This window comes from Periophthalmus magnuspinnatus, chromosome 16 (assembly GCF_009829125.3).
Source record: "Periophthalmus magnuspinnatus isolate fPerMag1 chromosome 16, fPerMag1.2.pri, whole genome shotgun sequence".
Taxonomy (NCBI): Eukaryota; Metazoa; Chordata; class Actinopteri; order Gobiiformes; family Gobiidae; genus Periophthalmus; species Periophthalmus magnuspinnatus.
The window spans coordinates 21,828,645-21,841,289 of record NC_047141.1 but is presented as its reverse complement, the minus strand read 5'-3'; the positions used below and the strand labels follow the sequence as shown (position 1 = coordinate 21,841,289).

General features: G+C 38.1%; 1 protein-coding gene across 1 annotated transcript in view; it reads left to right on the top strand.

The window, feature by feature from the left end:
- The window catches only part of cobl (cordon-bleu WH2 repeat protein), a 30,229-nt gene that overhangs the window by 14,622 nt on the left and 2,962 nt on the right, over positions 1-12,645 (top strand). Inside the window, 9 exon segments of the mRNA XM_055228084.1 lie at positions 3,898-4,474; positions 8,451-8,754; positions 9,820-10,031; positions 10,163-10,181; positions 10,257-10,756; positions 10,759-10,826; positions 10,828-11,655; positions 11,903-12,127; positions 12,446-12,553. Of these exon segments, the coding sequence (XP_055084059.1) occupies positions 3,898-4,474; positions 8,451-8,754; positions 9,820-10,031; positions 10,163-10,181; positions 10,257-10,756; positions 10,759-10,826; positions 10,828-11,655; positions 11,903-12,127; positions 12,446-12,553 (2,841 nt within the window).

Sequence of the window (12,645 nt, the reverse complement as noted above, 5' to 3'; positions counted from 1 at the left end):
AATGAGTTTTTTTCATGCAGGAATATTGTTTTAATACGTGAGCCTCTTTTGTTAATAGTATGGTGATTGACTTTGTGTGTTTTGTGCTGCGAGAGCAGCTTCATGAACAGGAGTGGAAGGTCATCTGAGGACTTCCTCTGCTGATATTAGATCCCTGTTCTTTGCCATGTGCCTTCTCTGAACTCTGACTTGATTTGGACACAGTCAGTCTGAGTTCTGCATGTCCACACACATCAGAATATGCTATGGTACAGAGCTTTTCTTGGCAGTTATTTTTACAACAAGGACATTATGGTCACACTCTTGTCTCGTCTGCAAGTTTATTTATAGCCCAGCTTAGGTTAAACATTTCATATATGTGCTTTACATTAACATAGGGAATATTGCAGAAATTCATATACAAGTAGGAGCTTTAAATGACCTCTGTCATATTGATTACCACAATGATGTAAATTTTAGTTTTGTCATTTCTTAAGCATTTCTTAAAGGTCACAGAAACTTGTGAAAAACACACCTGAAGTGGCAACACAGCTTTATGAAATCATATAAAGATAAATAGTCTTCAGTACGGTAAAAAAAAAACTAAAAACCTAAAGATTTCATAAAGATCGAGACAAAATAAATTAATTATGAATGATGATTTTGAATTAATGAATGATGTTTAGATACTTAAGGCACTTTTCCCATTATGTTTTAAAAGTTAATATTATTTTGTTCTACCCATGAAGGTAATGTAGTTATAATAATAAATGTATTTATAAAAACTATATACAAATGCCTTTTCTCGCATCTATAAACTCTGGAACTAAGTAGTTATGGTTTCTTCATTCTCTTAACCAGCAGGCTGTGTTGACTTTCATGAGAACTGCACCAAAATGTTGTGGAACATTTAGTTCAGAGAAACACAACCTATTTTCCCAAATGCGATAGGAAATCTGTTATTGCGGTTTGTAAAGGAAGCCATGTCTACATGGTCAGTTTTGATTAAAGAAAAAAATGTAACAGTCTGGGTCCTCTCAATAAGTACACGTACAAAGTATGCTAGAACCAATAGTGTCACCTGCCATGACTAAGTTCTGTGTTTTTGTATGGCTTGACATCAGTAATGTACAGGCTTGGGGGGTTGGCAAAAGGGCTGTACAGCATGAAATCTTGTTGGGATGCCCTCATCCTCACCTTCTGGTGAGGATCTAAAACAGTCAAGGATGAGCCACATAGTTCAGTTAAGTCCAGTTAAGTTCAGTAGACATTTGAAGAATAAGCACCGTTCTAACAGTAGGCTACATATATGGGTCAAGGTATTTTAAACATGAATGATTAACATTGCTCTAAACTGTAATTCATGTGGTGATGGACAGTAGTGTCAGGGACTGTTTTGAAGATGTGTAGTTCTGTGATAAGCATCCTCATACAAGGACATTATTTATCTCAAATGCTTATTCTAAAGGCTTTGTCTGCTGTAAAGTGAATGAAATAACAAATGTCAAATATGAAAATTGCTCCTGTTTGCTTATTATTATGGTGTTATTGTATTGTTATTATGGTGTTTTTTTTTTCATTTAATAAATATCACCTTAACGTTAAATGCACTGGGTTGCAGAAATATAAATTCCTGGTATAAACACGTTTTAGTGGGTTAGTTGGACAGAGTAAATGACAATGAAAGTGGGTCATGAATGCGTCCCCTTATCCTCAACTAGCCTTCTGCACCCCTCCTGCAGACAGTTGACATAAAGTGCTTTTATCATCCATGCTTTCATATCCACACATGTTCATTATTACACACAATATGCCAAGCACACTCTAATTGTGCAGCAGGCTACTGTTGGATGTTTTTGACCTCAGTGCTCTCTCAGTGTTGAGACATATCAGGCACTATTATTATCTGTGACATGCACATACATACACATATAGGCATGCATGTATGCATGGTTGTACTTATGCGTGCTGACAAGCAGTAGAACACATCCACACTGTACCCACACACAACTGCATCTCACATTCCACATTAGCATTGTAATGTCGTCTTGTTTCGAAGCCCCTCACCCATCAAGAGCCCTTCAAAACAACTGATGAATAGTCACGCCATCAGGTTGAGGCCTTCATGGGTGGCCCTATCTGATCAACATGCTCCAACATGGAGCCCTAATGTGGCAAAGGAAAACTTAATGGGCACACCAGAGTGTTCTGGCATGGCCTTCTGTTAGTGTGTTGGATGGCTTATTGTCTGAAATTCAAATCATGCCATTCTAAAAGAAGTAGTACAAGATTGCTTATATGTACCTGTTTATTCAAGTGCACAAATTCTTGTAGTCTCTTATATCTAAAAGCTAGAACGGTCAGTCCCCAAACTGCGAAGTTCAAAGTTTAAAACATAATTTGGATAGTCCAGTTTCTCTTCTAGGGGTTCTGGGCTGTGGAACTCTCGTCCCTCTGACCTAAACTTACAGACTGACCCAAACATGTTCAAAAGGACTCTGAAACTGTTGTTTAAATCATGCCAGACATGCTCATATAATGTTTGAAATGTGCCTTGCCTCTGTCTTATGTCTTATGTAACTGTTTACTTTTGTGTGCAAATTTGTACATGTCTCTCTGCACTCTAAACCCCTTTGAAATTAGCATTTAACACTTAAAACAATACATCTGGTCTAATCCAATGTATCTGCTATGTACATATTACATTTATTAATTGATTAATTAATATTGATTTTCTTTTCTTATCTTTATTTTAGATTTCATTTTAAAAAGTGTTAAACTGTGTGGTTAACTTGAACTGATCCATGCAAATTGTTAACTTATAAAAGTACTTTTACTACTAAATACAATCTGACCACAAATGTTTTACAGAAGAAAATCTTGAGTTATGGTTTCAGGGTTTGGCTGGAGTTTTTAGTACGAGTTGTGCTCGCAGTAATGGCACCAATAATCCTAGGAGAGCTGCACACACTTAACCCACAACCCCTAACAAGCCCCTAATCCATGCCCCCAACCCAGCACAGATATGAGATATACTGTTTCACTGTGTGTGGAGACATTCAGTCACTCACACTGCAGAGGCCACAGCCCTGTTCTTTTCATAGCAGGGCTCTACTGCAGGCTTATGTTTCACTCTAAGGAGAACACACACACCAGTTTAGCCACACAATTGCATGAACACAACACACACTCTCCTATCTATCTTGCTTCTCCACTGGCTCCTCATCCATTTCAGCTTCAGCTTTGGCCCACATCCACTTGTATGTCTATATTCATATATGTATGAAAGAGAAGAGTAGAGAAGGAGTAAAGCAGGAGCCCAAGAAAGAGAAATACATCGAGTCAGGGGCCCTTTTGTATTTCCAGAGCATGTCATGCAGTGAGTTCAATGAGTTCACATGTGCAAACTCAGTTTGCCTGCTCATGTCCTGCTGCATGGGGCAAATCTGCATGCCCCTCCAGGCATTTTGCTGTGAAGTTGGACTGTTCTTGTAGAATTACTTTCACTTTTGTGAATCCTGTGTCTCATGTGTTGCTTTGCTTTCTTTTTTTATAACTAGTAATTATTACTCTAAAGTACTCTACTTTTAACATAGCAAAAGAAAATTAAATTCTGTCAACTGGATAAAAGTCTTAGAGTGAAGACGTTTCACTGCTCATCCAAGCGGCTTCTTCAGTTCTGGGCTGCTTCACTCTAAAACTTTTGTCTAGTTGACATAATTGAACTGACGATGAATAAATAGCTTATTCACCATTTGCAAACTATTACAACACACCAGACTACACAAATCTTTAGACAACAATATTTATTTGAGTTGAGGAAGAGGCCTGGCCTTATGACTTTACTTTATACTTTTAAATGTATATATGATTCTTCTGATGTAAATTTAACTTCCAATGTTTCTGTTATTCCATCAGATCAGTCTCGGCTTGGACGCTCAGCAAAGGAAAAGGAAAGCTCCTGCCCCACCCCCAACACCAGTGTCTCTCTCTTCTGGCTCCGAGGACGTGTCTGCCACTGCCACACCTGTCAGCCAACACATCCAAGACCCCACCCCAGTGTTCCACACCAAAGGGTCAGAGTCAACCACCCTCACCACCACCACCACTGTAGTAATAGAAGACATGAAACCTGTAGCGCCCATAACAGAGCAATCTGCTGCATGCTTTACCAGTCTGGACCTCAGACCTTCTACACCAAGCAGTACCACCTCCGATAGCCTCGCTGTTCAAGACTCCAGCTCTGAATTCAGCCAAAGCCTTGAAGAATCAGATGCTGCTTCTCACTGTAGCACTACCACTGGCACTACGGTTAGTGGATTCGCACAAGTCCAGTCCATAACAAAAAGCTCAATTTCCAGAACAAAGAAATCAGAAAGCACCACCAACATATCGTCAGCTGATGTGACTACAGCCAGCAGCTCCAGGTCTGACACAGAGTCAGCCATCAACCTTAAAATGGAGGAAACTGAGAACAACAGGCACAGTGGAGTTGGTAAGTGCAATATAATATTACTTACAATTTCAGGGAAAAGTTACTGTTGATCAGTTGAAAAAGTAAAACACATGATAATTGATTTGATACACAGTTATATCCCAAGTTTTGATTTGGAAGAATTATGAATGAATGAATGAATGAATGAATGAACTTTAACAAAATGCTGTTTCTCATCAGTTGAAAATGGTGCATCAACATTTAAAATAATAATTATAATAACTAGAATACATAGAATAGCCTAAAATAAAAGGATTTTAAAAATACTACTAGTACACACTCACACAACACCCCTGTAATTGTGAAGCCTAGTCATTTGAATGAAATGAGTTAAAACTAAATCATTGCGGACACTGACACAAAATGTCTTTTTCATTATATATACATTTGTATGGCAGCTGCTTGTACAGTGAGAACAAATATTTTGCATTGAATGTTTTAGGTTTTAAGTCAGTATTTTAAACCTATATTGTATTTTTTACAATATAGGTAAAAAAAATACAATTAGGTTTATAGGGGGGGGGGAGACCTAGAAGAACAGGTTTTTATCTTAGCCCATGGGACAAAGCAGACTCTGTCTCTCACCAACACTTTTCACAATTCTGTTCCTAAAGACGCATTTTCACTTTTTTTAAAAACATCTTAAAGATGGATTACATAGATCTAATGCAGATTTGTGCAGCAGCGGGTTGAACTCTAGTTGGCCTCATATTGATCTTTATACAACCTACATCTTTCTGTGAAGCAGGGCAGGATTGCAGCATGGGGCTGTCATGTTTGACAAGAGATGAGAAGGTTGTGAAGCTCAGAAAAATGCATAAATGGAGGTGGGACGAAGCACCGGGATTGAGTTTAAAAAAGGCAGAATGACAGAGCACAGGTTCGGCATGTTTGAAGTGAACTTGACTTGCAGGAGAGGAACTTGATTGACAGCTAGATGAAGTTTAGAAAGACAGTGTGTTAGACACAAGGAAGCTCTAAGATCATGGTCGTTAATACTGAACATGTTGCTGTCAAAGTTTCAGTCTTGCTTTTTTCCCTCCACAAGTAACTTAGTATTTCATCTTACTGCTCTTACTGTATTTTTTCTTACTGAACAATTCATCTTGAATTTTTTTGTTTTACATGCAGTGGATATATAATATTCTGCCTGGCAACAGTATGTATGAAGAAACACTATACAGGTCACGGCTTGACAAATGCTCATTCTAAATTGAGTATACAGTGTTACATAATGCTTGTGTATACAGTGTACACTTATTAATGTCTTTCCAAAACTGAGTTTGGCATTAATTATAAGACATGTTGTAACATTTTATAAATCTGTATATTCTTCCTCATGCAGCTGTCTTTATTGTCATAGCTGGACCGTTTGCTTTTGCTTGTGCAATACAGAGCTGTCAGATTTATGATAAAGTAATATATCTTTTCAGCCCTATATGCTACTTCAGATTCTTCTTCTTTTGTCTCATAAAATAAAGTGATAAAGCAGAGACTGCTGACACAACACTCTTGATGCAGTTTTATTTATGTTTTATATATGTGTGTGTTTCATTGTGTGCATGTGAATCTTTGTATTACTTTGTTGTTTATATCTTCATTCATTGTCTTTAGAAATTCTAGAGTATCCTGTCCCACCTAAACCCCTTTGGCTCTTTCCTGCTCTTTTTCCATAGACACTGACTGTAAAGCCACAGAGCTGGGAGAGACTAGTCTGCTGTGTAGGTTGCTGACTGACTCACTGCCTTCAGATTTTCTCCTCTTTTCAAGGAGTTCCTGTCCTGTTGTTTTTATTCTTTACTCCAGTAGCTCCCAAACCGTTTTGCAATGCAAAGACAATCATTTGCACTCTCTTTTTCAGCAATCTAACCATAAGTAAGTCACTGTCTTTTAAGTGGACAGAGTGCATCATATCTGTAGCCATGTTGCTTATGATACAAACGGTCAGGGTTGGGTCAACACCAATGAACTTACACTGCTTATTATGTTACAATGATAATGCATTTGTGTAATGGAAAGATTGCGGAGTCATAGCAGTGCTGGTCTCTGGATGTTTTTCTGTGCTGATGCTCTCCACTAAATTGGTCCAAATCTCATTACATTGTGTTTTATCTTTTGGTACCCTCCCAGTTTACTGCTGTGGGCCTGTGCGACTGAGAGCCAAACGCCCCTGAAGTCCCCTTGTGGCTTGACCTCTTCCTTCTTCATCTGTTGTTCCTTTTGTTTATGTTATTTTTCTTTCTATGTACTATTCTTTTCTTTTTGTATTGTTATATGTTTTAAGAAGTCATTTAACCTCTCTTTACTGAGTTTATATATGTGCAAATAGCCACTAGCCTAGCCCTAGTTTATAAATTTCATGCTAAAAGAGTAAATCTTCTGCTAAGTGTTCTTTCTTTTATACAGCTCACTCTTCTTTCTATGCATTTATTGTTTTATCAGCTCTTTGTTATTTTTTACAGTCATTACTTAGTTATCATTGTGCTCCCGGAAATAAAGAAAGAGAGAAAGAGAGAAAGAAAGAAAGGGGTAACAAGAATGTCCAGATGAGTTGAATGTATCAGTTTCCATGATGATTGATGAGTGGCATGAGGGTAAACGAGCCTATGAGGCAAGGCAATGTGATATCTGCAGATCAATACTGGTGCTATGTGATATCTGCAAATCAATAGTCCAAGACATATGTTTCTCGATGATAGAGCAAGAGTCAGCATTTAGAAATCCTAACCGTCCTTTGCATTGTGGAAGGCATACTCCATCAATGACATTTTGGTTTTACATTTTGCTAATTTAATTCTTAATGCAATCATTCTTTTAGTATCTAGAGAAAACATAAAGAAAATGTTTGTATTGTATTTTAAAATGATTGTCTCTTTAAGATGCCAATGTGAGGTAATGTTACAGCATGCAAGATAATATATATTTTTAATACATTGTTTGATGGAACAGTATTGAATATAAAATTGTAAATTCAAAAGTTTACCAATAAAATCTGTAAAATCTATAAAAAAAACAACATTATATTGTTATTTGTAGAAATGAATATGCATTGGTTGTGGAAAAAAAAAATCCTTTTTAGTTTGTAATGCTTTGTGATGCTTTTCAACAGAACCATAGGTCATAGATTGAGTGTCCTGTGTGTAAATATTACTTGTGATTTTGGCCTATTGTGCATGACAGCATTAAGTGGTGCACGTGTGCAGTTGTGCGTCTCTGTGTGCACATTGTGGCTGTAGCTGGCATGACTAAGCTGTTGCTGGGAAGGAGTTGGGAGGACAGCCCTGTGAGTCATCCCCACATCTCCTGGAACTCACTGTTCCCTTCAAACCATTAGGACCAGTTCCAAAACTGACAGGCCCTGTTTACACATACCAACAACAGAGGCGATGAAGGACATTGAATGAATTCTGTGTATACACTTTGTGCAACCAAGGTTATCAGGACTACAGAAACCTATTAACTTAACCTGGGTGATGTCCAAATCATGTATGCCAAAACAAACCATACGACAATGTTGTTATAGTCTGAAAGGGAAATCAGTGCTAGAAAAAAAGTTCTGCATGAATCACATGACTGCCCAGAGCATGAGACTATTCTGGAGATGAGAAGAGATTTGTCACTTCATTTCAAAACACTGTTGTTAAACCCTAATTAGAAAGATTTGTTTACAGTAAATCTGCCCACACATCATTACACCTGTTTATCTAGCCACAAGTGGTCTGGCTCAGGTCTTTTTTTTTTCCTAACCTAAATTATTGTGAGTTTCTGCATTTGGAACAAGTCTCTTTTTCTGCTTTTTCGCATCCCTTTTTCTTGCCTTGCATTGCATTTTGTCTTATGTCTTTATATCCTTAATGTGCAGTGATGGTTTTGAAGAGTTTGTCTTTACATTTTATACTCATTGCATGCATATCATGACTGAGTTATTCATCTGTTAATTGACTGTATTATTTATGCAGTTGTTGATCTCTTGCAGCTTGGCTCCACTCCATGCAAAGCTCTGCAGCCAAAGGTCAGTGTAAAGAGATATCTCCAGAGGAAACAGTGTCTTTGGGCAGTAATAGCAGTGGCATGAGCTTACCAGACCAGGGCTACACTGCCTCAGAAGGCATGGTTGATGGAGAAGACTCTGGTGTGGTTAGCTCACCCTCTGAGACCCACACCACATCCCCAGATGGGAGCCTGTCTCTGGATGGAAGCACTGGAGGAGAGAGACGCATGGGAACAGCCGCAGACAATTTTAGTGACAGCGATGAAGGGTCCTGGGGTTCCCGGCACAGGTATGAAGGCCATAAATCAGGGTAAATAAAACAATAAAGCAACAGCAAGAGCATAAAAGTCAATAATACAAATGAAAAGCATATTACAGTGTTAAATCACCATTTGGACTCTAATTTAAAACATGTGTAACTTTTGCAGATGTAGTGCCTAGATTTATTGACCCTGGGGCAATGACTCATTTACTACCTTTCTCATTAATCTATCTAGTATTCTGCTTCCCAGAATTTGTTCATTCTTGATTTAATTGTGATTTATCTTTTTACCTGTTCCTTGTTATTTTTCAGACTTCAGTATGTGTAAAGTGTAAAATTAACTAATGGAGTGTAATAGTAATAGTGTTTAAATTAGGATAATAATAATAATAATGATTAATAATGATCAAACTCATAAAACTTAAAAATTAAACTTTATTATGCTTGACATAGCTACTGCCTGGTGGTATGTCTGGTTTGCACTGCTGCCCTAGTTTAAAAGCCCAACATTATATTCATACTCCTCCATGCAAATGATACCTTGCACAGTTAATATGCTTGCTTAGGAAATCGTATTGGCTTGCACTGATGCTGCTTGCTCCCGGTTTTCCAGGAACTCACTAGAACCCTGTTTTCTGAGAATCATTGCCAAAAAGTAGAGCAGACCAAGGCTTTTTGAAAAAGAAACTATTTGGTTTGGCCCTATCATGGCAATTTGTTTCAGGCAAACCACCAATACTTCACTTGAACACTCTTGTGAACCTTTGAACAGCATGACGGAAGTTGAAAGTGTGGTAATAAAATCTTCACAATTAAATGTTATGAAAGACTTAAGACTCCAATGAAAATAATATGAGCCATATTTATTTTAGAGTAGGTGCACTGCATTTACCCTTTGGATTCTGTGGACAAGTATTGACGGGAAAGTTGTTGGATGCAATACTGGAATCAAATAAACACTTAGGAACAGCTGTTAGGTTTGTATCTTTATAAAAATAGCTTTAGCTTCATTCAGTACCCTTTACACGCACTTTGAGGGTTATGTGTATTGTTAAACTCATGTATATTTGTTTATATTTGTTATGTCAACAGAAGCAGTGACATTACACCACATCCCAGGACAGACAGGCTCAAGCATCAAGATCTGTCCGCTCAGCTTCATCAGACTTTGGCGGATTTAGAGTCATGTCTCGCAGACACTAATGAGGTCCCAGTTTCTATAGTGGACCATGATGTGCCAGTCACAACTATAGATGAAGTCTTGCCTGATGAAGGGTTTTGGGCTGATTCAATCGTCGCCAACGGTACAGTATTATGTCTTGTTTGTTAATGTTAAAATCTTTTTTTTATGTATTTATTTAATGCAAGACAGACCAACATGTTAAAATCTTATTGATTACATTTAAAAATATATATTATTTCATTGTTTTTACAGCCTCAAGCTTCAGTGATGAGCTTCAAAATAGAAACAATAATGCTCACACTGCCACTGAGACCTAATAAGGCTTACAGCACAGAAAGTAAAACAGCTTTCTCAAACATAAGCAAAACTCTATGCAAGAACCATCCAAAACACATAAGAAGAAAGACACTACCATGGAATTAAAAGCAAAAGAAATAAAAAAGACAGAAGCAACTGTTCAGAATAAATCATCCTTCGAAGCAAAGTCTAATTGTCCAGAGCAAAAGGACTATAATAAAAGTGACATTAAACCTGAGGAGAAGAATATCCACCAAGCTGCTCTGAAACAAGTGACTCAAGAAGCTGTTGATTTGCCCAAAGTTCACCACACTATATCCACTTCTAAACCCTTTCAAAGTAAAATCACTCCCAATGTCACGTCACGTTTTGGGATGAAAACATTTACGGTTGTACCTCCTAAACCAGCTGTCTTACATGCTACTGCAGGAGAGCCTCCCGCTACAACCCCTGGTGCCATAAAGATTGACGAACAAGGGAACATGGTAAAGGTGTTCCATCACAGAACTCCTGGTGTATCAGACTTGAGAAATGGCCATGATTCTTCTCTTCATGGAAAGCCAAAGCCTTCTGGAGCTCAAATGAAAAGCAGGAAGGTGCTGTGGGCCCAAATAAAGGTGCAAGCTGATAAGGCAAGAGACAGTTTGGATAGCCATAAAAGTGCTTGGACAAAAACCTGTGAAATTACCCAGAAGTCCATTGAAACAGGGAGTTGGAAAACTTCCCAAGGGGCACTTTCTAAATCTACCCCACAAATAGAGTCTAAAGAAACTGCGGAAGATGCTGCTGAACAAATACGAGATATTGACTTTAAGCAAAAGGATAACACAATAGCAGAAGACAAGATTTCACCAACTGTCATCTCAAGTCAGAGGCCTGCACAACCTCCATTTATAACAGATGTGAGAAGAGACCTTACTTTCCTCAAGCCATCCAGACGAACCTCCAGCCAATATGTTGCATCTGCTATCACAAAATATGCCCCCAAAACAACCATCAAACCTGATTATAACCCCGCAAGTCAGGAGTTTACCCCCAAAACACAAAATACTGGCTATCCGAAATCGGGCCGATCAATACAAATCAATCCTCAACACTCATTCCCTTCAAGTAATACAGACAGTTCAAGTTTTACATCCAACCCCTCTGGTCCAAAGAGGTCCATTAGTTACCCTGAATATATATTGGACAGACAAGAAGATGGCACTGATGATGTGAAGGAGGCAGGAACTTCAGAAATGAGCTTTGAATTTGGAAAGGAAAGTTTTAGGATACAAGAAACGCAAAAATCTGCCAATAACAAGTCAGTTTCCTCAACACAATTGAATGTTAAAGTTAGTGATACGTTCAAATCTGTTCAGCGCCGAAGTCCAAGTCCATCTCCCAGCCGCCCTCTGGACTCATCGGCTAAACCACCTACAGGACTGAAGAACCAAGAGCAGGCATTGGTGAGTGGACTCAGTGATGCTATTATTTTGTATGGAAAGTTGGAAAGAATGTGAAGAAATGCAAGACACATACAGGTAATGTCATACTGTAGAACATTCCAGGCAAAGCAATAACATCTATAAAAACATATCCTTGTATGTTAAAGGTAACATGGTGCACCTTCAAATACAACTAAATATGAAATAGTGCCTACTAAGAATATTTTCTATTTTACTCTGACCTAACATTTGTTAATTCTTATTTTAGGATAATCCAGTCACTATCCTGCCTTCAAACCCCAAAACAGACAAGACCCCTTCAGTTACAATAACAGACAGTGAGGCGAGCCCCGAGCCTCCAGCTGTGACAGTGTTTGGGCCAGTGAAGAAGTTTAGACCGGTCATCTGCAGATCAGTGGAGAAGGAGACATCTCTACACAGCAGCCTTATGGAGGCCATACAGAGTGGAGGGGGCAAGGAAAGGCTCAAGAAGGTTGGAGATCATAATATAATATGTGTTAATAAAATAAGAATTAATATGTCACATGGGATAAACATTACACTGTATTGCCACTGTATTTCAAAATCAGTGATGTAGGTAGTACGTGAACTATTATTGTTAAATTGGTAACAATATAGTTTTGGTCATTCATGAGATGACATACAACTATTTACTTCACTGGTAAGAAGTAATTGGCACTTTTTATGAGTTGATGGGAATTTAAATTGTGTCTATTTCAGTGACAACAGAAATACTATTTAAATCTTCCTATTATTTTGACTTGTATGTGATTATTTTTAATATTGATAGATTTCCACCTCTGGGGCGAAGAAACCATCTTATGTTGAGGAGGAGAGTGAGAGATCTGCTTTAATGGCAGCCATTAGAGCCCAGGGCAACTCCGGGAGGCTTAGAAAGGTAAAATACTCCCTGAGCTATTTATACAGAGCACAGCACCATGTCTGTCAATCCTAAGTGAGTGTGAGAAAGATGAAACCAGACTTACCATG